Below are 21,466 nucleotides of genomic sequence, written 5' to 3'. Positions count from 1 at the left end.
GATGAGGGCAGCACACCTGGGTGAGTCCACACAAGTCCTCCTACGGCCAAAGAAAGATCTGAGTGTGTAAACCAGAACCCAGAATGGTTTCAGAACACCCTCACCCAGCAACCCAGTGGTTTCTCAGGTTTCAGCTGCACCTTCAATTCTGCCTTTGCAGCTCCCCAGGCCTTTGCACCTGCCCAGAAATGGTCCCACAGGAGCTGTTTCTCTCCGTCTGTGCCTGCCTTGGGATCAGCAGGAGCTTCTCCTCTGCCTGGAGCCCCGATCTGCTGGGAGCCCCCAGGGCAAGGACTGACCTCCCCAAACCCCCCCAGTTACACCCTTCTCTTTCCTGCAGAGCTGATGGGCAGCAGCCCCAGTTCTCTCCCTGCCACCTTCAGGGAACAGCCTTTCCCAAAGCCTTGGATGTCACAGCGCAGTCCCTGAGCTCCACCGTGGCAGGACAGGCTGAGTGTCCTTCCCACATGGATGGCAGCCCTCAGGGACAGCCCAGGACCCTTTTCCTTCCTCCCTTCCTTCCTTCCTTCCTTCCTCCCTCCCTCCCTTCCTTCCTTCCTTCCACAGACAGCTGGGTCTTGCCATGGCCCTGCTAATGAACCTCAGCAGCAGCTGCTGGGGCAGGTGCTCCATTCCCAGAGCACTCCCCTCGTGCCAGCCAGGAATTTTCTCTTTGCAGCCACCCAAACTTCCAGGGTCTCTGTACCAGAAGAGCTGATTGCCCAGAGGCTGTGAGTCCCATCTTCCCCTGCCTTGTGCTCCCACCAACTGCTCCTCTAAGGTTTCTTTTTAGGGGAAAACCAAGCAAATTTCCCAGAGGAATCCTCTCCCAAAGCCAGCTCTCACAGAAGGTAGTTTTAATCCAAGAGCTGTCTCTTTCCCAGATAAAGAGCCCTAAAAAAAGCCTTCCACATGCCCAGGGTCCAAAGGGGACCCTCTGTGTGCTGCCCCAGTCCCACACCCAACTCACCCAAAAGGGAACCACAGCCTCCATCCCTCTCCATGGCCACCTCCAGGAGTTCACAGACCCCACACTTGGGAAGGGAGCAGCCTGAGCAATTATTTGCTTAAAGACAAAGCCATGGTGTTCTCTTTTCCACGTGGGGATGCCACGAGGATCCCAAACCTCCGCCAGCCCCGTGGCACCGGCAGCCCACGTGCCGCGCGTTGCAGCAGGGAATTGCAGCTGGATCCTGGGAATAATCTGCAGCCGAGACATTGTCTGCTGCAATGTCCTGCAGAGCTTGGGCGTAAGCCCTGCTGATGGCAGGCAGCACTGCCTGGTACTCCCTGGATGCCACATCCAGAGGCTCCTGCTCCTGCACGTCACGGTCCAGGTTGAAGATGAGGGGTGGTTGGTGCCGCTCCTCTGGCCCGGTGCTGCCATCACAGGCCATGGCTCCTCCTAGGGAGGGGATGGGAGAAAACCCCAGAGTCACAGAGGTGCAGGGGTCACTTCTGTGTTCCTCACCCACCCAGGACGGCCCTTCCCCACCCCATCCCAGCTCTCACTCCAAGAGCGTTTCTGAGACCAGCCCCAGATCGGCACATCCTTGGGTCTGCTCTCGGCTGAGTTAACCTGAGTTGGTTTTCAGCTGCATCTGCAGGGCTCTAGGAATTCCAGAAGTCTCTTCCCAGACCTCACAGCCTTTGGTAGGGATGCAGTACCTGTGGTGTAAAACGCCTTGTACTGGGCCAGCCGCAGCGCCTCGATCTCGCCGATCTTCCCGGCTGCGCCGCTGTTGGGATGGAGCAGAACCTGCAGGAAGGACAGGAGAATTCCTGTCAGCCCATGGCAGGGAAAACCTGCTCCATGAAATCCACTGCCTCCCCAGATGAGCCACATCCCACCCCTGAACACATCCACAGATGTCATTGAGGCTCTGGACTCTGAGCAACAGCTGAGCTGTGACTGCTGGAGGGTGGGATGATGGCAGAAGGGCCCCAGGAAACACCAACTTCTCCCTTGGGCTTTCCTGGCCCTGCAGGACCCTCTGAAGGGCATTTACCTCCCAATTCTATGGCAAGAAAGGGATCACAAAGGCTCTGGAGCTTTCAGCAGAGCAGGGCAGATTATCATGAAATCACAGAATGGTTTGGGTTGGAAGGGACATCAAAGACCATCCAGTGCCACCCCCTGCCATGGACAGGGATACCTTCCACTGTCCCAGGCTGCTCCAAGCCCCATCCAACCTTGTCCAACCTTGGACAATTCCAGGGATGGGGCAGCCACAGCTTCTCTGGGCACCCTGTGCCTCACCACCCTTAAAATTAAGATCCAATCTAAATCTTCCATCTTCTACTCTAGAACCGTTCCCCCCTGTGCCGTCACTAAATGCCCATGTAATATCTGGGAGCCAGGGTGGTCTCAGGTGGCCTGTGTCACCCAGCACCTCCCTGGGTGCTCCCAGCTCAGCCAGCAGAGGGGACATCCAAGGGAGCTGAGCCCCAGCCTGGAGCCAGCAGGCAGCCAGGAGCTGAGGGTGAGCTCATGCGAGGCAGAGGGGAAGGTGAGGTGCTGGAACATCACTCCCACATCCCTCCCGTCCGTCTGACTCACCCCGCTGTGCGAGGGCTCCCTGCCCTGACAACAGCCCGGGAACGGGGTGAGCAGCAAGGGAAGGAGGGAAGGGTGGGTGGAATCTCTCCCTTTTGGTATTTAGCACACTTGATCCACACAGGACGGCTGCTCTGGCACTGGGGAGCGAGGAGACAAGTGAGCTGGAGGCTCCAGCAGCTCCCCTCTCCGATAACATCTGCCGCGGAGCCAATGCCTTCACTGAGGCATGAGTCACTTGAGGTTTCCTCCCTGGGATTTGAGTTTAAAAGTGATTCAAGAAATTTCCACTGTGCTAAAAAATTAGAAACATCTGCTGGAGTTGTAGGCAGCTGCAGTGCCAAGTTTAGTAACAGCACTCACAGCTGATGAGCACAGCAGTGCCTGAGCAGGTGCCCGGCAGTGAGCCCTGCCCCTCGGGGAGCATTCCAGGCACCCTGGGCACCTCAGGATGTTCATTCACTCTGCCTGGCACAGAGAATTCCAGGGATCCCAGGCACCTTGAGATGTTCATTCACTCTGCCTGGCACAGAGAATTCCAGGGATCCCAGGCACCCTGAGATGTTCATTCACTCTGCCTGGCACAGAGAATTCCAGGGATCCCAGGCACCTTGAGATGTTCATTCACTCTGCCTGGCACAGAGAATTCCTGGGATCCCAGGCACCTCGAGATGTTCATTCACTCTGCCTGGCACAGAGAATTCCAGGGATCCCAGGCACCCTGAGATGTTCATTCACTCTGCCTGGCACAGAGAATTCCAGGGATCCCAGGCACCTTGAGATGTTCATCCACACTGCCTGGCACAGAGAATTCCAGGGATCCCAGGCACCTTGAGATGTTCATTCACTCTGCCTGGCACAGAGAATTCCAGGGATCCCAGGCACCCCGAGATGTTCATCACACTCTGCCTGGCACAGAGAATTCCAGGGATCCCAGGCACTCCAAGATGTTCATTCACTCTGCCTGGCACAGAGAATTCCAGGGATCCCAGGCACCCTGAGATGTTCATCCCACTCTGCCTGGCACAGAGAATTCCAGGGATCCCAGGCACAACCTGGTGCAAGGAGGAAGCTCTGCTGCAGAGTCTCTTTCTGCTGACACTCCTCAGGCAGGATAAAAGACCTCCAAAGCAGGAATCAGCAAATATTCAAGGCCCTGTGGAGCCAAGGGACCAGGAACTGAACCAATTCATCTGTCCCCAGCCTTAAAGCTTTGCCTACACCTTTAACAGCACAGCTGGGATGCTGCCAAGGGCACTCAAGCCTCCCTTCCTACCAACAGCCACGTTCCTAAACCTCTTAAAACCCCACACTTAGAGAATCTGTTATAATTTACTGCATAATTAAGGAGCTTGTTTTGATTCAAGAAACATTCCCAGATCTGGAACTCTTCCATTACTCCATGGCTATTATTTTAATAAATAAAAAATAGAGAAGGGGGCAGGGGTGGGAAGCCTTTTTCTCCCCTGAAAATTCATTGCTTGAACTTGGTGCTCCGGGCTATTCCCATGCAGCGGATGGACAGAGGGATTTACTGCCCTTGGTGCTCCTTGGAGGATGTGGTTTATTTTTCCTGCCAACAGCCCTCAGCAGGACCTTGGTGTCACCCCAGCCCCGTTCCCGGCTGTGCCAGGGCCAAGCACAGGCTGGGACACTGGGACAGCGTCACCAGGGCAGCCCACACCGGGAGCTCCAGCCACCCCAATTAGGAAAGTGTGGAAATTGGGCATTGGAGCGAGCGAAGGAGCTGCTTTCAGGAGGATTTGTGTCAAGGGAAGCCCTGCACGGGGGTCACTGCCGGCCGCTCACAGGCGGGGCTGAGAGGCCAGGAGGGGAGGGGAGGGAGCGGGGACACGGCTGCTCCCATCACCCAGGGGCTGTGGGGTCACCCCATCCCATGGCAGTGCCACCCCACCCCTTGGGGGCAATTCCACACGGGAACGGCGGCACCCTGACACCCGGCAAACCATCGCTCCCAGAAAAATCTCATTCCCAGCAAACCATTGCTCCCAGGAAACCATCACTCCCCAAAAAACACTGCTCCCAGGAAAGCCTCATTTCCAAAAAAACATAGCTCCCAGGAAATCATCATTCCCCAAAAACCATCGCTCCCAGGAAATTACCATTCCCAAAAAAACATTCCTGCCTGCAGACCATCATTCCCAGCAAACCATTGCTCCCAGGAAAACCTCATTCCCAGCAAACCATTGCTCCCAGGAAAATCTCATTCCTGGCAAACCATTGCTCCCAGGAAAATCTCATTCCCAGCAAACCATTGCTCCCAGGAAAACCTCATTCCCAGCAAACCATTGCTCCCAGCAGCCCCGCAGTGCCCTGCTCCCAGCAGTGCCCGTGCAGAGCAGGGTTAATCCCGAGGAGCAGAGCAGAGCGTGCTGGCCACATCCCATCCCCTTCCCTGCTCCATGTCCCAGTTCAACAGAGGGTTCCATAAATACAAAGCAAATACCAAACCCCTGATGGACACCGAAAGCAAATCCAAGATCCCGCTGGGAGCTGGCTCGCGGCGCTTGCAGGAGGGTGTACTTTAAAAGCAAAATCGGGATTTATCCATGGGACTGCTATTAAAGACACTTTACTTTTTTTGTTGTTGTTGCTGTTGGTTGTGCAAAAATCTCGTGCAACCCCGAGGCAAAGGCGTGGCCATCCTGCTTGTCCTGCAAAGTGTTTTTGGGGGTGAAAGTGAGAGGAGCTGCCAGCTCCGGCAGAGCTGTGGGATATGGGGCTGTCACCCTGGAGCTGGGAGGAGGGGTTTGTTATGTCTTCATCTGGTGCGATAAATAAATGGGTAGAACCAGGTTTGAACCCCTGGGAGCTCCCCTTCCCCACACTGCCGTACCTTTGGGGATCAGGAGGATGCTGTGCTGGGCATCCCTGGTGTCCCTGGGGTCACAGACACAGCCCTGAGGCACTCAGGAAGGTGCCAAGCTGCAGGCACGGGCATTTCCACTCTAACCCCAGATTTGTGAACGAAGCACAAAACAATCCTCATTAACCCAAAGCCCTTTTACTCTGATATCCCAAACCCAGCCTGGCACAGCACATCTCCAGTTCTCTTCCTCCAGGCCAGGGGCTGACGCTGATCCCCAGTCTGAGCCTTTTTCCACCCCACTCACCTGTTCCAGCTCAGGCCCCCCTGAGCTGTCAGGAGCGGGGTGTCACCGGTGGGGATGGCTCTGCCTTACCTTGTGCCCCACATCCGACCAGCCAAAGAGAACTGGGGACACGTCCAAGCCATCGAAGCGCCTGCTTGGGGGCAGCGCTGCCCCAGCCAGGGCCACCAGCGTGGGAAAGATGTCCAGGACGCTGGGGAAAGAGGGGACAGTCACTAGAGCGAGGAGTGAGGATCCCTGAAGGGTCTCCCTCAGCTGCACCCCACATCCCTCACAAGAGAGCTCCCAGCCAGCTGCTCAGGATGTGCCTCTCCTTGGGGCAGGGGCACGGGGGGAGCAGGGCAGCCCCTCCCGCCCTCCTGAAGCCCCTGGACACGAGGAAGGCAGGAGAAAGTGCCAGCACAGGGCTGTGCAGGCCGGTGCCAGCAGCTCCCGGCACCCCAGTGCCAGCCACAGTGAGCGGCTGTTGCAGGGCACAGCACGAGGTGCCAGCATGGAACAGCAGCACCCTGCCAGCCTTTCCAGTGCCAGCCCAGCCCAGGCACAACAGAGCACGCAGGGCTCACCTCGGTCCTTCCCGGAGCAGAGGGACACAGGGAAGGGACAGGTGACCCCAGGTCCCTCTGCTCCCTGGGCATGCAGAGAGGGACAGTCCCTGCTTTGTCACCTGGCCCTGACAGTCCCCACCTGGCACGTGCTCGTGGGGTGAAGGAGCTGCAGGTGGGGCGGGATGGGGATCACCCAGCCCTGCTCCCAGCCCCCCACAGCCTGGCCACAGGCTCCCCCCCTTCCATGTGTCCCAAATCCAGTGGGATGGGAGTGCCCTGCTCACAGCCCCATGTCCAACCCTCACCCTCCACGTCCTGGGATGCAACAGCATCCCTCCCTGTGCACTCACAAGGTGACCCCACACCCCTAAAAGGAACCACCGAACCAGGATGGCCCCAGGGGACAGCAGGACATCAGCGTGGCCAAGTGACCCATCACAGCAGTGCCCTCGGGACAGGAGCTGACAGCTGGCAGTGCTGGGAGGACTCACCCCACACCCACAAACCCCCGTGCCCGCAGCCCAGAGGGCTTGGCTGGCGCGAGGAAATCGGTACAGGAGGCAAAAGCACCGGGAATTGGGGTCACCAGGGTGCTGCCTGGGTGCTCCTGCCACCGTGACCTTGTCACCACCGGGATCCTGTCCCTGCGTGTCTCCCTGCGTGGTGGCAGCTGAGTGAGCAGAGAGAGGAAAGAGTCCCGGGCTTCACAGCCCCCGTTCTCCCACTGAACGAGTTTTAATTTAGCTGCTAAGAGACAGAGAGGACAAATAAGAAAAAACACTGCCGCGAGCCCCGGGCGGCGCTCACCGAGACAGTCCCATGGCCAGGCCAAAAAAACGCTGGCTCTCCACTGCAACCCCTGCAGGCACCTCGCTGCGGGCAGAGCAGGTCCCCCAGCACTGCAGCTCACCTGGGCAGCCTGCCCCCGGTCCCATGGGTGCCCAGCACCCCAGGAGCCAGCTCCCTTCTCAGGGCATGTGGGGGCTCCCAAGCAGCCCTGACCCAGCAGATGGGACCTCTGGAAAGCAATGCTGGGCTGGGAGAACATGATCGAGGGCAGAGGTGGTTGAAGGTTTCCCCAGCCATGGGCGGGTGTAACCCATGGAAAAAGGCATGAAAAATAGGATTTTGGTCGAAGCTGGCATCAAAGCAAGGGCCCTACCAGTGGGGACATCCTGGCATCCGTGCCTGAGAGAAAGGGAAAGCCACGCTGCCAACCCCTGCGCTGGCCAAGAGAGATTTAGCACATAAAGCCACCCCAGCATCCTGCTGCCACCTGAACACCAAGGGAAAAGGGCCTGGCAGTGCCCGGGGACAATGGGCACCCTGAGCCCCGGGGCAGGACGTGGAGGCAGCCCTGCCCTGCCGTGGTGCTGAGCATCCCAGCACCCTGGGGACAGTGTGGCACAGAGCCCTGCCCTGCCGTGGTGCTGAGCATCCCAGCACCCCGGGGACAGTGTGGCACAGAGCTCTGCCCAGCCTGGCCATCACAGGGCGCAGGGAGCTGCAGCAGCTCTCCCCACACCCCACAGCTCAGCCAAGCTGCCCAGCCCCACGCTGCCAGCACAGCCAGGATGGTGCAATCTCCTCCTTCACCACCCTCCTGACCTACTTCTGCCATGCCCTACTTCGGCTTGGGGCAGGGAAGGGCAGGAGCACAGTGGGTGGCTCTGACAATTAAAGGTAATTAAGAAAAGCAGAGAAGGCAGTTTTGTGCGGAGCCCAGCGTGCAGGTGCTGGTCTGTGACGAGGCATCAGCGTCTCTGCGCTGGCTCCAGCTCCCCGGCCCCGGGGCTCGCTCACCCTCGCTCATCCCCGCGCTCCCCGGCCGGGCAGGAGCCATGGAGCCATGGAGCCACGAGGTGCTGAGCAGTCCTGCAGCCCCTGTGCCCCAGCCAGGTGTTTCCATAACCCCAGGGGAGGAGGGGATTCCTGCAAACGGATCGGGCCTTACCCTGCCCAGCCCTGGCTCTTCCACCAGGGCTCCCACCTCTCCTGCACACACATTTCATTCCCTCCACGGCTTCTCGCTCTTCCCCATCAGCCCTGAGGGACAGGGACAGGGAGAGCCACCTGTGCTGGGAGCACCTCCGTGTCCCTCTGTCCCTCCACATTCCCTGTGCCACCTCAGGCATGGCTGGGACAGCAGTGCTGGCACTTTCCTGAGCATCACCTGCTGCTCACGCCCCCCAGGCCGGTTCTGTGCTGCCTCCCCTTCCCGACCCAGACCATCACCCTGCACAGCTGGGCACGGCCCCGTGGCACTGCCAGGCTCTGCTGTGGGGCACACCGGCTGCACCGGGACTCCTGGGGAGCCACGGAGCCACTTTCCAAGCACCTGGAGTGCTGCACGTGCCTCTGCTGGATTTCTAGATTTCCAGCTGCCCAACCTGCCAGACTGGAGCTGGGAAATGCAGGAGATAAGGTCTTTGAGGAGATAATCAGAATTCCTGGGCTTGGAGGCAGGGGCAGGGGGATGGGATGGGCACCGTTCCTGCCCCAGCTGCCCCGAGTGGGCAGGGGCTGGCAGCTCTGCCCCGTGGCCCGCGGAGGACGAGGATTTGGAGGTGAAACCACGGGGTGCTACGTGCTCCCCATCCCCTCCACCAGACACCAGTGACTCAACTTTTGGCTCCAACCTTCCCTTGCCTGCAAAAACCCAGCTGCCGGAGCTGCCCTCGGGCTGTGGAACGAGTGAGTGTCTCCAGCTTATCTCCGGCACCTTAGAACCACCCAGCACTGCCCCAGGGCTCACCAGCCAGGACCTGCTTCCAGCAGCTGAGACATTCTTTCCCAACACCCAGCAACTCCCCAGCCCCACCGCCCCGTGTGCCCCAAGGAAAAAAGGACATCCCCACACCCAGGAACCCCCAAACCCCTGCAGCCTGACCCCAGCGTCGCGGGGATCCACCGGGGATGATCCCCCTGCCCCGGCCCGGCCGTGCCCCACACCTGCTGCCAAGCAGGGCTCTAAGGAGAGGCGCGGGTCCCACACGAAGGGCTGCAAGTGCTGCAGGGGAGAGGGGCAATCCAGAGCCCCCGTGCCGCCCTGCCCAGGCAGCAGAGGAGCGGGGGCAGCAGGCCCCGGCCTCGCCGCCGCCGGATCCCGGCCCGGCCGCATCCTGCAGGCGCTGCCAGCGCAGCCTCTCCCCGCAACCGCACCCTCCTCCACATAAAGCCGTCCACAGACCGCAAAGCCTGAGCCTGCTCCTCGGCGGGGAGAGAGGACATCGGCACCTTTTCATTATCGGCGGGCCCTTGGCCACGGCGGCCAGGAGCACGCGGAGCTGCGAGCGCCAGCCCTGCGGCCTCACAAAAAGCCCTTTCAGCTCCCCTCAGCCCAAGCACTAAGTCTGGGGAGAGGACAAAAGCGCAGCCTGGCACAAGGCAGGGCATAACCAGCCGCTGTTGCCAAAACCCAGGTGATGTCCCGGCTCGCGGTGCGGGGGTGAGGGGTCCTTCCAAAGGGGGCCACCCCGCTCCCCGAGGGGCTCTTACCTGAGCAGAGCGTGGCTCGTCCTCCCGGCAGGGACACGGCCGGGCCAGTACGCCAGGGCTGGCACCCTGTGCCCTCCTTCCCAGGTTGTTTGCTTCGCTGAGCTCCCACCTGCACGAGAACAGGGTGTCCTGCTGACCCTGGAAAAGCCCCTGAGCCCGGGGTTTCCCTGGGAAAGGAGCTGCTCAGAGGCAGGGATGGTGTAAATTACCCCAAGGGAGGATGGTTTCACTGGGCCGGGGAAGGGAGAAGAGCTACAGGAGATTTTCAAAGGGAAGGGGAAAAGAAAGAGAAAAGAAATGGGTCTCAGCTGGGCACTGGTTTGTGTTTCTCTGCTCCAGTGAGTGATGAGAAATGCAGCAGCTGCCAGAGCCAGTGCAATTCCATCCACTTTTGATGCCAGGTGAGAGAATGGAGCAGGCAGGAAATGTAGGAATTTATTCCAGGGGCTTCTGTCCTCTGCACCAACAGCCTCCCCCCACCCCCACCTGCTGGAAACCTGCCTCATTAAAAATGCCATCCTGCTAATAACCCTCCTGCCAGTTAATGAACTGATCCATCCTTTCCCTGACAGCACCCAAAGCCTGCTCTGCCCCTGGATTTGAGATGCACAGGGAAGCTGCCCAGTCCCTCCAGCACCTGGAGTGCTGAGCACTGGGATTGGGGTGCCAAGCACCAAAATTGGGGTGCTGAGCCCCGAAATGGGAGCACCAAGCATCCAAAGGGCTGGAAGGGTGTTGGAGAGCCTCTGCCTTGGCTGCAGCCCAAAGGGCCCCAGGCAGCTGGAGGGGGAAGGGGCTGGGAATGGGGCAAAGAGAAAATCCCGACCCAATTCACCGAGCAAAACTTCCCAGGAGCAGCTTTTGTGCTCTGCCTTTCAGTGTGCACATGGCAACGGCACTCGCCCCGAGCCATTTCCTCCGGGCACAGCCAAGAGAGTCCCTGTGCTGTCCCCACTGTCCCCAGCCTGGCCCAGCCTCCCCAGAGTCACTGCCTGATGCCACGGGCTGGGCCACGTCCCCAAACAATGCTGCTGTGCCCGCAGGGACACGAATAGCACAGGTGCCACAAGGACCAGCCCAGGGAAATGGTTTCTGACCCTGGTACAAACCAAGCACATCCACAGTCTCTCCCATTCCCCACCCCAACTTTTGGTGTTTCCCCCCTGCTCTCGGACACCCCAGGAAATCACAGCAATTACAGCAATTAATATCAATCCTGGTCTCCGTGCATATATTAAAAACCTCATCCTCCTGGATGCATTTCCAGGGTTTTTCCATGCATGGTTAGGGGGCTCTGGAAGGACATCAGAGATATTTCCTGACCAAGCCACCCCAGCACCTCTGGCTGGTCAGGTCAGAGCAGCCTGGGAATGAGGTCACATTAACACTCTGGGAAATAAACAGGGCTGAAACACCCAAACCCAACCAGGGAATTTTCTCCAGAGTGGGGATGATGCAGCCCTGCTGCTGTGGGGACTTTCCAGGCTTTCCAGGAAAGCTGAACTCTGCATTCCCGTGGTGGGATGAAAGCCTTGGTCCCACCACACACACAGCAGGTCCTCAGCACAGGGACACCAGGTCTGGAACTTCCCCACCCTGCCTCAAACCATGCCCAGCATCACATCCCCAAAATGTTTCTCTCTCTCCCGGTATCCCCCCCTTGCTGAACTCCTGACCCCGAGGTGGGAGAGGAGTTTTTGGGGTGGGCTGGGGGAAGCACAGAGAAAGGGGCAGCACACACGGACACGCTGCTCTCTCCCAGCTCCAGTGACCACCTGAAATCAGTGGAAAACATCCCTGGAATTTAGGCTCGGACCCTGAAACGAAACCTGGAGCTACAGGAAACATATAGAAACATGGGGGAAACTTATAGAAACATATAGAAATGTGTAGAAACATGGAGAAACATATAGAAACATGTTAGAAACACACCGAAACATATAGACATATACAGGACCACGTAGAAACATGTAGAAATAGGTTAGAAACATACAGGAACATGTAGGAACACAGAAACATGTTAGAGACATGGAGAAACATGTAGAAACATACAGAAACATACAGGAACATGTAGGAACATACAGGAACATCTAAACAAACAGAAACATAGAGAAACATGGAAACATATGGAAACATATGGAAACATATGGAAATCAGTAGAGCCGGGAGCAGCGCGTTTTCCCTGCCCTCGCGGCCCTCGGGGGCTTTTCCGTGGCAGGGAACAATCCCCCCGGGCTGGGAATGCCGAGCATCCGAGCATCCCACGGGCGCTGCGGGCAGTGCCAGCCCGGGCGGCAGCAGCCCGGGCCGGCTGCCCAAACACCCCTGCAGCCGCCAGCGCAGGGATTTCCGAAGTCACCCTGGCAGCGGGGGTTTACAGCCAGCTCCGAGCGCTCTGCCAGCCCGACCTCCACCGCAGGCGGGCCCCGGGTGTTTCGCAGGGCAGCGAGGGGCTGGGACGGGGCCGTGTTTTGCTCGCCCTGTTCCCGAACGCCGCGGTCTCTGTACCATCTGCCGGGGCTTGTGACCGTGGGTTGCTCAAGAGCAACAACCCGGGGCCGGCAGCGGGGTTTGTTTACTAGAAAACGAGGGTTAGGATTCCATGCCGGGGCCAGGAGGAGGAAGGGCTCTGGGCACGGGGCAGAGCCAGCGCAGTTTGCCCAGGGAAGGGTGAGGAAGAGGAGGAGGAAGGCCCTCAGTGCTGACCCCGGGCAGGGGGAGCCGAGCCGGGCACGTAAACACTGCGTAACACAAGCAGAAGTGGGAAACGCCTGACTCATGAATGTTTCTGCCTGCCCCGGCCGAAATAAACCCACCGAGCAGATGGCTTGGCCGGAAAAGGAGGAAAGAGCGAAAAAAACAAAACAAAACAAACAAAAAAAACCCCAACAAAACGATGGAGAGGGAAAAAAAGCGAAGTCCTGGGGTGTAGTGAGGGGGGTGAGATGGGGCTGGGGGCTGTGAGACCCTGATGGGGCAGAGAGCAACATCCCATCTCCAAACCAGCACACTCACCCCAAGCTCCGGGGAAATGGGGACCCCAGCCCACCCCCCGCAGCAGTTTGGGGTGAAACTCGAGCGTTTGAAAGACAAGGATAGCGCTGGGGTGTGTTCAAGCCCAGGGCAGCAGGCAGGGAAGGGCTGGGGGTGGAGCGCTGCCCGTGTGCCCTCGATGGGCAGTGAAGGGCTCTGTGCCCGCGGGGACTGGGACCCCCCCACGCTGCCGGGTTACCTCGCTGCCTCTGCCAGGCACCCACGAATGGCCCCAGGCGTCCTGCCAGCTCACACTTCTGTGCCCAGGGGCCATTGTCACCTGCAAGAGAAAGAAACGTCCCCTCGAGAGACACCAGGACCACAGGGAGGAGCGGGGCAGGCGAGGACAAGCGACCCTTCCATCCCTCTTTGCCACCCCTGTGCTGCCTCCCCACCCGAGCAAGAGCGGCTGGTTGACGGATTTTGGTTTTTAGCAGTTTGTTCGCAGGGGCTGGAGTGCAGCCAGCTCTGGGCAGGGGGGGCACGGTGCCACCAGCTTTGGGCGTTAATGAGCGGCCGAGCAGTTCCTGTCATCAGGAGCAAGACATCCTCATTAGGGAGGCTGCTCAGCAACAAGAGAGAGGATTTGGGCTTCTTAACGAACGGGGATTTGTGGTTTAATTAGGCACGGCCCCAGCACTTCAGCCCCGCAGCCAGAGCGGGGTGGCAGCGTGGGCACCCAGCTGAGAGGGCACAGCAACCTGGGACCCTCGTGCCTACGCTGGGACCACTCCCCACCCACAGAGCAATGGGACACCCAGGGCAGGGGACAAACACCCAGGGCAGGGGACACCCAGGGCAGGGGACAGACACCCAGGGCAGGGGACACCCAGGGCAGGGGACAGACACCCAGGGCAGGGGACAAACACCCAGGGCAGGGGACACCCAGGGCAGGGGACAAACACAGCTCCTGCCCCCGCCCCCAGGTGCAGTCCCCGGTGTCACCCCCAGCCCGGTGTCCTGCAGTACCTGTGAACCACAGGAGCGTGCTGCCCCTGCCGAGGCTGTCAGCGACCTCCTTCACCCGTCCCACCAGCGCATCCATCTCGCTCAGGGACGCTCCGTAGACGCCCCTGCCCGCAGCGGGGGGCAGTGGGGGGCTCAGCGGGACGTGCATGTGGGCCAGGGCCAGGTAGAGGAAGAAGGGACGTCCGCTGTCGCTGCACAGGGGACAGAGGGAGAGCGTTCAGCCTCCAGGGGCAGGAGGTCATTGGGGTGGTGGCCCTTCCACCCCTGCCTCTGCCGCAGCTCCTTGGGGAAAAACACCGCAGCTGCAAACCCTCCAGGCAGGCCTCTCCTTACAGCGAGGAAGCTTGGCTGAGCTCAGCCACTTCTCCCCTGCTCCTGCTTAAACCTCTCCTGGTTGTCTCTCTGCGGTCAGCTGTCCCCCATTTGGGATGGATTTGCCTTTTTCCATCTCCAGTGGCCAAACACCCCACGCTGGTGCACCTCACGCCTCCGTCCCCTCTCTCAGGGGGCCAATTTTGGCCCTTTATCCCCCTCCCCAGCAGGTGCCCGGCCCGGCCGGTGCTGTGGGCAGAGGAAGAGCAGGCACAGCACCCTGGGCACGGCCCGGGCAGCGCCGCACGGCCCCGCCGCCTGCTCGCTCCTAAATCATCGCAGGACACGTCCTGTTTGCTTGTTTACAGCTATATTTATCTGCTCCAACGAGGCCTGCTCTTCCTCAGGGACCTCGGAGGGGAAGGGTGGGATGGCCAGCGGCGGGGAGGGGCCGGATCCCGGGGACGTGTCCCAGCCGGCGCACGCGCCCGCCCCCGGCCGCCCCACCGCTGCCTCCTGGAAGCTTCCAACGAGAGCTTCGGCACTTCCTTCCCGTGCCCGACACCCACCTGGGGTGGAAAACGAGCAAAGCCCATCCTGCCCGGAGCTGCTGCGTCCCCCCTTGGCGCTGGAGCCCCGTGAAGGGCTGTGTCCCCCTGGCACCCTGCCTGTCCCTGCAGGACCGGGGGGTCAGGGGAGCTCATGTGCCACCTCGAGACCTCTTCCCACGGGATGCCAGAGCCCCTGGAGCAGGGAAAGCTGCTCCCCTTGGCTCGCATCCCACCTGGGAGCACCACCCCAGCATCCAGATGGGCTGCTGGCTGTGATGAACGTCCCTCTCATCTGCCACACCTCGGAATTGTCCTGAAGATCCAGCAAGCGTTTGATCAATAACTGGAGACAGGAGTCCCCGGCTTCCGCTCCCACGCTCGCTTGCGCTCGAGCGGTGCCACGTCTCACTGTCACAAACTGCTGAACCTTGACTGCTTAAAAAAAAACCACTGGGATGGCAAATCCGGTGTTCTTTTGTTGCCCCGTAATGAATGAGTCAGGCAGGGGAAAACTGGAATAAGCCATCAAAGAGAAGGGGAGAAAAGGTAGGCACCTGCTTAATCCTGTTCTCCATGAACGAAGATAACCCCAAAACACCGCTGGGAGTTTAGAGGCTTTTCCTATTAACCCTGAGCTTACACACTTGGTTTCACAGCCACAGAGCGTCCTGGCAGCCCGGAGGGCTGGGCTTTGGCAGGAGCAGGGGTTGCTGCTGCCCCGCAGCCCAGAGCCTGGGTACCCTCAGCATCCCAAGCCACGCCACGGCCAACCCTTGGTAGCCAAAGGGATGAACTGCGGGTCTTGTGCAACAAAACAGCACCCAGCTTTACAAAGAGCCATTTCCCCGCGGGCTGCTCCCTGCCCAGCCCTTCATTCACCTCTGTTACACAAACCTTACCCCAGGGACCCGCGTTATCCCGGGATGCAGGCAGGGGATGGGCTCGGACAGGGCTGCCCGGCAGCGCTTCCTCTCCTCACTCTGCAGGGAGGCATTTTGCAAAGTCACAGCTCGTAATCCGCCAATAATGGGGATTAAAATTACACAACCCGTCAGCAGGGCTCGGGGGCCTCATCCGGAGGAGCCACTTTGCTCTTCGGGAACAAACACACCCGGGCACCTCCCGTGCCGTGGGGCTGGGGGCGGCAGGTCCTGAAGCCCAGGGATCCCGGAGCGCTGTATCCTCAAAAAGGACCCAACCTCACACCGGGGTGTGTTCAAACACCTCTGGGTGTTGTTCTGGTCCCACCCCGAGCACCATTTAGCGCCTATTTACAGCCCCTGACAGCACTGCACCCCCGTGGAGGCACCTCCAGCACCCCATTGCCACCTCATCCACAGGGATGCAGGGATGGGCAGACCGACGGCAGCGTTTCCTCCCTCCCGTCCCCACCAGCCTTGACATCATGCACATCCCCCAGCAAGGAGGCACAGCCCCACCGGAAGGCTTTGCCTTTCCTCAAAAATGATGGTTTTGAAAACACACAGCCCCTTTAGAGGACACCAGAAGAGCCTCAGAGCCTCCTCCAGCAGGAAGCCAAACCATGGACACCCCAAACCCGAGCCACGGGGCAGCACCCATCTCCCCTGGCATCGCACCAGCACGATGCAGAGGAGTCCTGCAGTGACCCAGGAGCTCTCCCAGCTAAGGGGACAGCCGGGGACAGCGGGTGGCCCTCACCTGGCTCTCCGGATGAACCGCGCCGCCTCCTCCGCGTAGCGCCTGGCCAGGCTGCCCAGCTCCACGGGCTGCTGCACGATGGTGACGTTCTCCAAGAGAGGCAGGGCGACATCTGTGTAGCAGTCCTTCCTCGCCACCCTGCCGGGAAGAGCCACGCCAGGCTTGTCACCGCAGCAGGCACGGGGCCTGGCCGAGCTCCTGACCTCCAGGAGAGCCGAGGAAGGGAGGACAAAGGCAGCGGTGCCAAGGTCCCCACGGCACGGGGGTGCACAGAGCGTGAGGGGAGGTGAGCGCAGCCAAGGCCAGCCCTCAGGGCTGGGGACGCCGCTGCAAACAGCCCCGTGCCCCGTGCCCCGTACCTGGCAGCGGCGCCGTGCCGCGGGCAGGGCGGGCAGGGCGGCACGTTGTAGCCGGGGCTGTCCGTGCAGCCCATGTCGTGGCTGTAGGGGATCCCAAAGTAGAAGTCGAAGCCTGAGAGGCAAGAGAGGGGGTCAGAGGGGTCAAGGTGGCCACAGGGCCCTCAGCTGTCCCCGCTGGCACGGCTCTTACCGCGGGAGTTGGGGTGATGGCGGCCGTGGTGTCCCAGGTGCCACTTGCCTGCGTGGAAGCCACAGAACGTCATTTCAGAGGTGACACGGCTCTGGCCACCAGCGGCCCTCACCCACGAGGTGCCCTCAGCGCTGGGGGCTTTAATCAAGCTACAAGAAAGGCTCTTTGTTTGTGCTGGCCGCCATTCCAGAACGCCGTCTATTTTTGCAGAAAACCCAGAAAAAAATGCATAAGGTATCTCATGCCTGTGCAAAGCGACGGTTTCCAGCCTTAAAAGGCTCTTTCATGTGTTTGTGTTCTGAGCAGACGGCTTCCTAACCCCTCCCTAACAGCCAGCTTCATCCCCTGACCTCCAGCACGCGCTTGCTCCCACCTAACGCGCTGATCCAAGAGGGGGAACTGCAAAAACCAGGGCGGGACACGGAAAAACAGAGGGATTTTCTGCCAGCACAACAGCAGGAGCTGCAGGTGCAAAGGGCTTGTGCAGGCTGAGGGGGGACAACAGTGACAGGAGGGTGCCCAGAGCCACCGGGCCGGCGGTGGGAAGCAGGATGGCAGAGCCGCCGGGCACGGCCCCGTTTGCAGGGAACACCCAGCACATTCCTCGTGGGGCAAAGCAATCAGAGATTAGGTGAGGTCTGCATTTCCAGCAGCACCACTGAGAAGGAAGATCTTAAGCCTGGCGTTGCAAAATCCGAGGGGGATGTGTGAAATCTCTCTCACGTGATCCTTTAGATTTTCCTTTCACTGCCAGCGTTTCACCCAAAGCGCCTCCTCTGCAAGGGCAACTTTGTCACCCCCTGCCACCTCCCCAGCTGCCCCCTGGCACTCTGGGCATTACCTATAGCTCCTGTGCTGTACCCAGCCTCCCTCAGGACCTCGGCCAGGGTGGTCTCGTTGAGGGGGAGGCCCCCGAGGGAGGCGATGGCGAAGTTGTGGGTGACGCCGTTGCGCAGCCCCAGGCGCCCCGTGAGCAGCGAGGCGCGGGACGGGGAGCACGTGGACGCAGCCGAGTGGAAATCCACGAACCTGCGAAATGAAGACACCCTTCAACTCACAAAGACCCCTCTGACACTGCCCCGCCACTCCCTGCTCCCCAGCACACCCCCTTTTGCTCTGGGGGTGAGGGTGGGGAGTGGGAGATGAAGGTTCCAGCAGGGATGGATGGACCTGTCCCCCAAGGCGCCAGGCTCTGGCTGCCCTCCCCACGCCCCCAAACCCACAGCAATGAAATCCCTTCACCTGCCAGCCCCACAGGGCTGGATTCCCCTGTGCTGCAGGCCAGAGCATCCAGGGATGCCGGCTGAGGGCAGGGAAGGGGTCAGACATCACCTTGTTCCTTCGGCAGCCAACCGATCCAAATGCGGGGTCTCCTTCGTCTCCGCCCAGTTGGCGCCCAGATCCCCCCAGCCCACATCATCGGCCAGGATGACGATGAAGTTGGGCTGCCTGCTCAGCACACGGGGAGCCCAGAGCCCCAGCAGCACCAGGGCGAGCACCAGCACCGCCCACGGGGACAGGGATGGGGTCCCCATGGTGCCACGCGTCCCCTCCTGCGCGCGTCGCGGCACCGGCCGTCTCCCCAAACCCCTCCTGTGGCTGCAGCCGAGCCCTGCACGGGCTCTGTCCCTTCCTCAGCTGCTCCCGTGGGGCCGGACGGGGGCTGGGGTCTGGGTTTGCTCCCTTGGCTGCCGACCGAGCTGCGACACCTCCTCCGTCTTTCACACCCAGGCACGGCCGATATTCCCGAAATCGGCGCCAGCGAAGGTGTTATTCTTAGAAGTCAAAAAACACCCTTTGAAGTCACTGTCACCCTATTTATATCTTTCCTTCCTTCCTGGTAAATATCTAATTAGACACCAAACCGAAGCGGTATTTTCCCCCGCAGGAGCGGGTTCGATCCGCGGCGGCAGCAGCTCCTCTCCCCTCACCGCAGCCACCGGGATGTTTGTGTCCAAAAATGGCTCCTTCCCTGCAGGCTGAGCCCCTCGGCCTCTGGGTGGAGGAAAAACTGCTGGGGCTCTGTCAGTGCGTCCTTCACCTCGTTACAGCAGCCCCTGCGCAAGGGAAACAAAATAGTCAGGATGTGGGGAGTGCTCCTGCAGCCCAGCCCAGGGCAAAACACCTCCTCCAGACACTGCCTTTGGAATCGTTCTGCTGCCTGGGTCACAATGGCCCAGCTGGAAAGGACTGGGAATACGGAGTGCCCCTTTCCTGTACCCACTGCTCAGGCTGGGATGGTGTCTTGGGCTGCTGCCATCCCCTGCTCCTGCCATCCCCTGCTCCTGCCATCCCCTGCTCCTGCCATCCCATGTTCCTGCCATCCCTGCTCCTGCCATCCCACATTGCTGCCATCCCCTGCTCCTGCCATCCCATGTTCCTGCCACTCCCTGTTCCTGCCATCCCATGTTCCTGCCATCCCCTGCTCCTGCCATCCCATGTTCCTGCCATCCCCTGCTCCTGCCATCCTGTGCCCCTGCCATCCCCTGCTCCTGCCATCCTGTGCCCCTGCCATCCCCTGCTCCTGCCATCCTGTGCCCCTGCCATCCCTGCTCCTGCCATCCTGTGCCCCTGCCATCCTGTGCCCCTGCCATCCCCTGCTCCTGCCATCCTGTGCCCCTGCCATCCCCTGCTCCTGCCATCCCGTGCTCCTGCCATCCCCTGCTCCTGCCATCCCCTGCTCCTGCCATCCCGTGTTCCTGCCACTCCCTGCTCCTGCCATCCCGTGTTCCTGCCATCCCCTGCTCCTGCCATCCCGTGCTCCTGCCATCCCATGTTCCTGCCATCCCCTGCTCCTGCCATCCCGTGCTCCTGCCATCCCATGTTCCTGCCATCCCCTGCTCCTGCCATCCCATGTTCCTGCCATCCCCTGCTCCTGCCATCCCCTTCTCTCTCCTGCTTGCCCAGGGCTTTCTCCCGAGTGCTGCAAGGGGCACAGCTCCACAAGGGGACACACAGGGACCTGCCTTCACTTGTGACAAGTGTCTGGAGCTCGTTGTCTCAATTCGGTTCTGCTGGCAGAGCAGGGAGCTGCCGGAGGGAGCTGCCCCAGAGGTGAGGAGACAGGAATCCATAAAACCCAGAAGGCAAAAAACCCCCCAGGAATACCCAGGACTAAGCACATCCAGCTGCTTAGGGCAGGATTTGGCCTCCAGAGATGGGAAGGTTCAAGGACAAACCCTCCAAAGCCCGATGGCAGGGCTGTGGCAGAGCTCCACGGAGCAGATGGAGCTGTGGAATACAATGTCTTGGACACAAAGTTACGGCCAAAGGGGGGTGAAGCTGCAAAGATCTGCCAAAATCCCGCTGGGTCGTGCACCAGGAGCTCTGCACTGGCTGTGGGGATCGGGGCTGGGGGTGGCCAGGACCCAGCTGACCAACAGCAACCTCGGGGCAGGAACGTGGCACGAGGGACACAGCTCCCGAGGGATGGTCAACACAGCCAAGCAGGACAACAGCCACTAACAGAGAGGGAGCGTGGAGAGGACAGTGCCGGGAAACAAAAGAGAAGGACAGGACAGGAGCAGGCAGGAGAGGGAATACGATGAGCCCCATCTGTAGGCCAAGCGGTTTGTAGCTTGCAAAGTAAATTTGCTGTTCACGTCTTTAAAAGCTTTGGGCCGTCACTTGGATCAGCAGCTCCTGGGCTGTCAGCAGAGCATTGCAGTTATCAGAGATGTGGCTCCATTCATAATTCATAGCCCAGAGTGTTAATTTATAAAGCCTGGAGGCTCTCGGTACATCAGCTGATGGGGGTGGGATGTGCAGGGTGGTGGGGCTGAGCCGTGGGAGGGGGCTCAGCTGTGGGAGAGGCTGCTCAGCCCTGCCCAACAAAGCCCAGCAGCTCAGGTCCTGTTCTGCACCCTCCTGCATCCCCACAGCCCCAGAGATTGAGATCAGGTCTCTGGACATGTCTGATGGCAGCTAAGCTGCATTTACTTTCAAAACAAAAATTCCTTTGCAATTTCCTTGGATTTCTTCATGGATGGGGACTTGAAAAGAGCTGCTCTGCTTGAGTACAACACCCCCTGCTCAGGGGCTGAGCCCAGCTGGGCCAAGGACAGCACAGAACTGAGCCACCACCTTCACAATGGTCAGGGAGACCTCAGCCCATCCCAGCTCCATCCCAGGCCCATCCCAGCTCCATCCCAGCCCCATCCCAGCTCCATCCCAGCTCCATCCCATCCCAGCCCCATCCCAGCCTCATCCCTGCCCCATCCCAGCCCCATCCCAGCCTCATCCCTGCCCCATCCCATCCCTGCCCCATCCCAGTTCCATCCCTGCCCCATCCCAGTCCCTGTCTGGGACTCTCCACAATGGAGCAGGATATCACCCTCTGCTAGCATTGGGGTTTGGGGAAAAATAAAGCACCAAAAGTCGAGCTGAGCTCCTCAGGCAGGTGGTGTTCAGGTTTCTGGGAAGGCAACACCTAATCCTGCCCTCTGGCACCTCCGCTGGCATCCAGCAGCTCCCGGCCCCGCCCAGGCTGAGCTGGTCTCTGTGCCAAATCCCAGCCGCTCCAAACATCCTCCCAGCAGCACCATCCCAGCCCCAGCCCCGCTCCTGGGGGGTGGCCCTGCACCCCACAGCGTGCCCCAGGGACCCCCCAGCTGCACCTGCAGCCACGCAGAAAAACCC

The 21,466-nt window shown here is 60.2% G+C and overlaps 1 protein-coding gene across 1 annotated transcript; it reads right to left on the bottom strand.

The window, feature by feature from the left end:
• Window positions 1–845: 845 nt before the first annotated feature.
• Window positions 846–18,893, bottom strand: ARSG (arylsulfatase G). The gene is made up of 11 exons (XM_040081777.1): window positions 18,161–18,893; window positions 17,670–17,857; window positions 16,829–16,876; window positions 16,639–16,750; window positions 16,280–16,417; window positions 13,737–13,927; window positions 12,967–13,047; window positions 9,735–9,843; window positions 5,761–5,881; window positions 1,669–1,759; window positions 846–1,405 (listed from the first exon to the last, which is right to left on the bottom strand). The coding sequence occupies exons 1-11, from the start codon at window positions 18,361–18,363 to the stop codon at window positions 1,068–1,070; spliced, it is 1,620 nt and encodes a 539-aa protein (XP_039937711.1). The 5' UTR covers window positions 18,364–18,893; the 3' UTR covers window positions 846–1,067.
• Window positions 18,894–21,466: the final 2,573 nt, after the last annotated feature.

Source organism: Hirundo rustica, chromosome 18 (genome assembly GCF_015227805.2).
Source record: "Hirundo rustica isolate bHirRus1 chromosome 18, bHirRus1.pri.v3, whole genome shotgun sequence".
In the NCBI taxonomy this organism is placed as follows: Eukaryota; Metazoa; Chordata; class Aves; order Passeriformes; family Hirundinidae; genus Hirundo; species Hirundo rustica.
The sequence above is the reverse complement of the archived record's forward strand: the minus strand, read 5'-3'. Positions and strand labels throughout refer to the sequence as shown.

What these genes read in the sequence shown, in the direction of transcription:
- ARSG (XM_040081777.1), bottom strand. Translation starts at nt 18,363, where the DNA reads ATGGGGACCCCATCCCTGTCCCCGTGGGCGGTGCTGGTGCTCGCCCTG. An exon ending in CGGCACGGCGCCGCTGCCAG is followed by an intron (nt 16,418 to 16,638) that starts GTACGGGGCACG and finishes TCTTCCCGGCAG; the next exon opens with GGTGGCGAGGAAGGACTGCT. An exon ending in CGGTTCATCCGGAGAGCCAG is followed by an intron (nt 13,928 to 16,279) that starts GTGAGGGCCACC and finishes TCCCCTGTGCAG; the next exon opens with CGACAGCGGACGTCCCTTCT.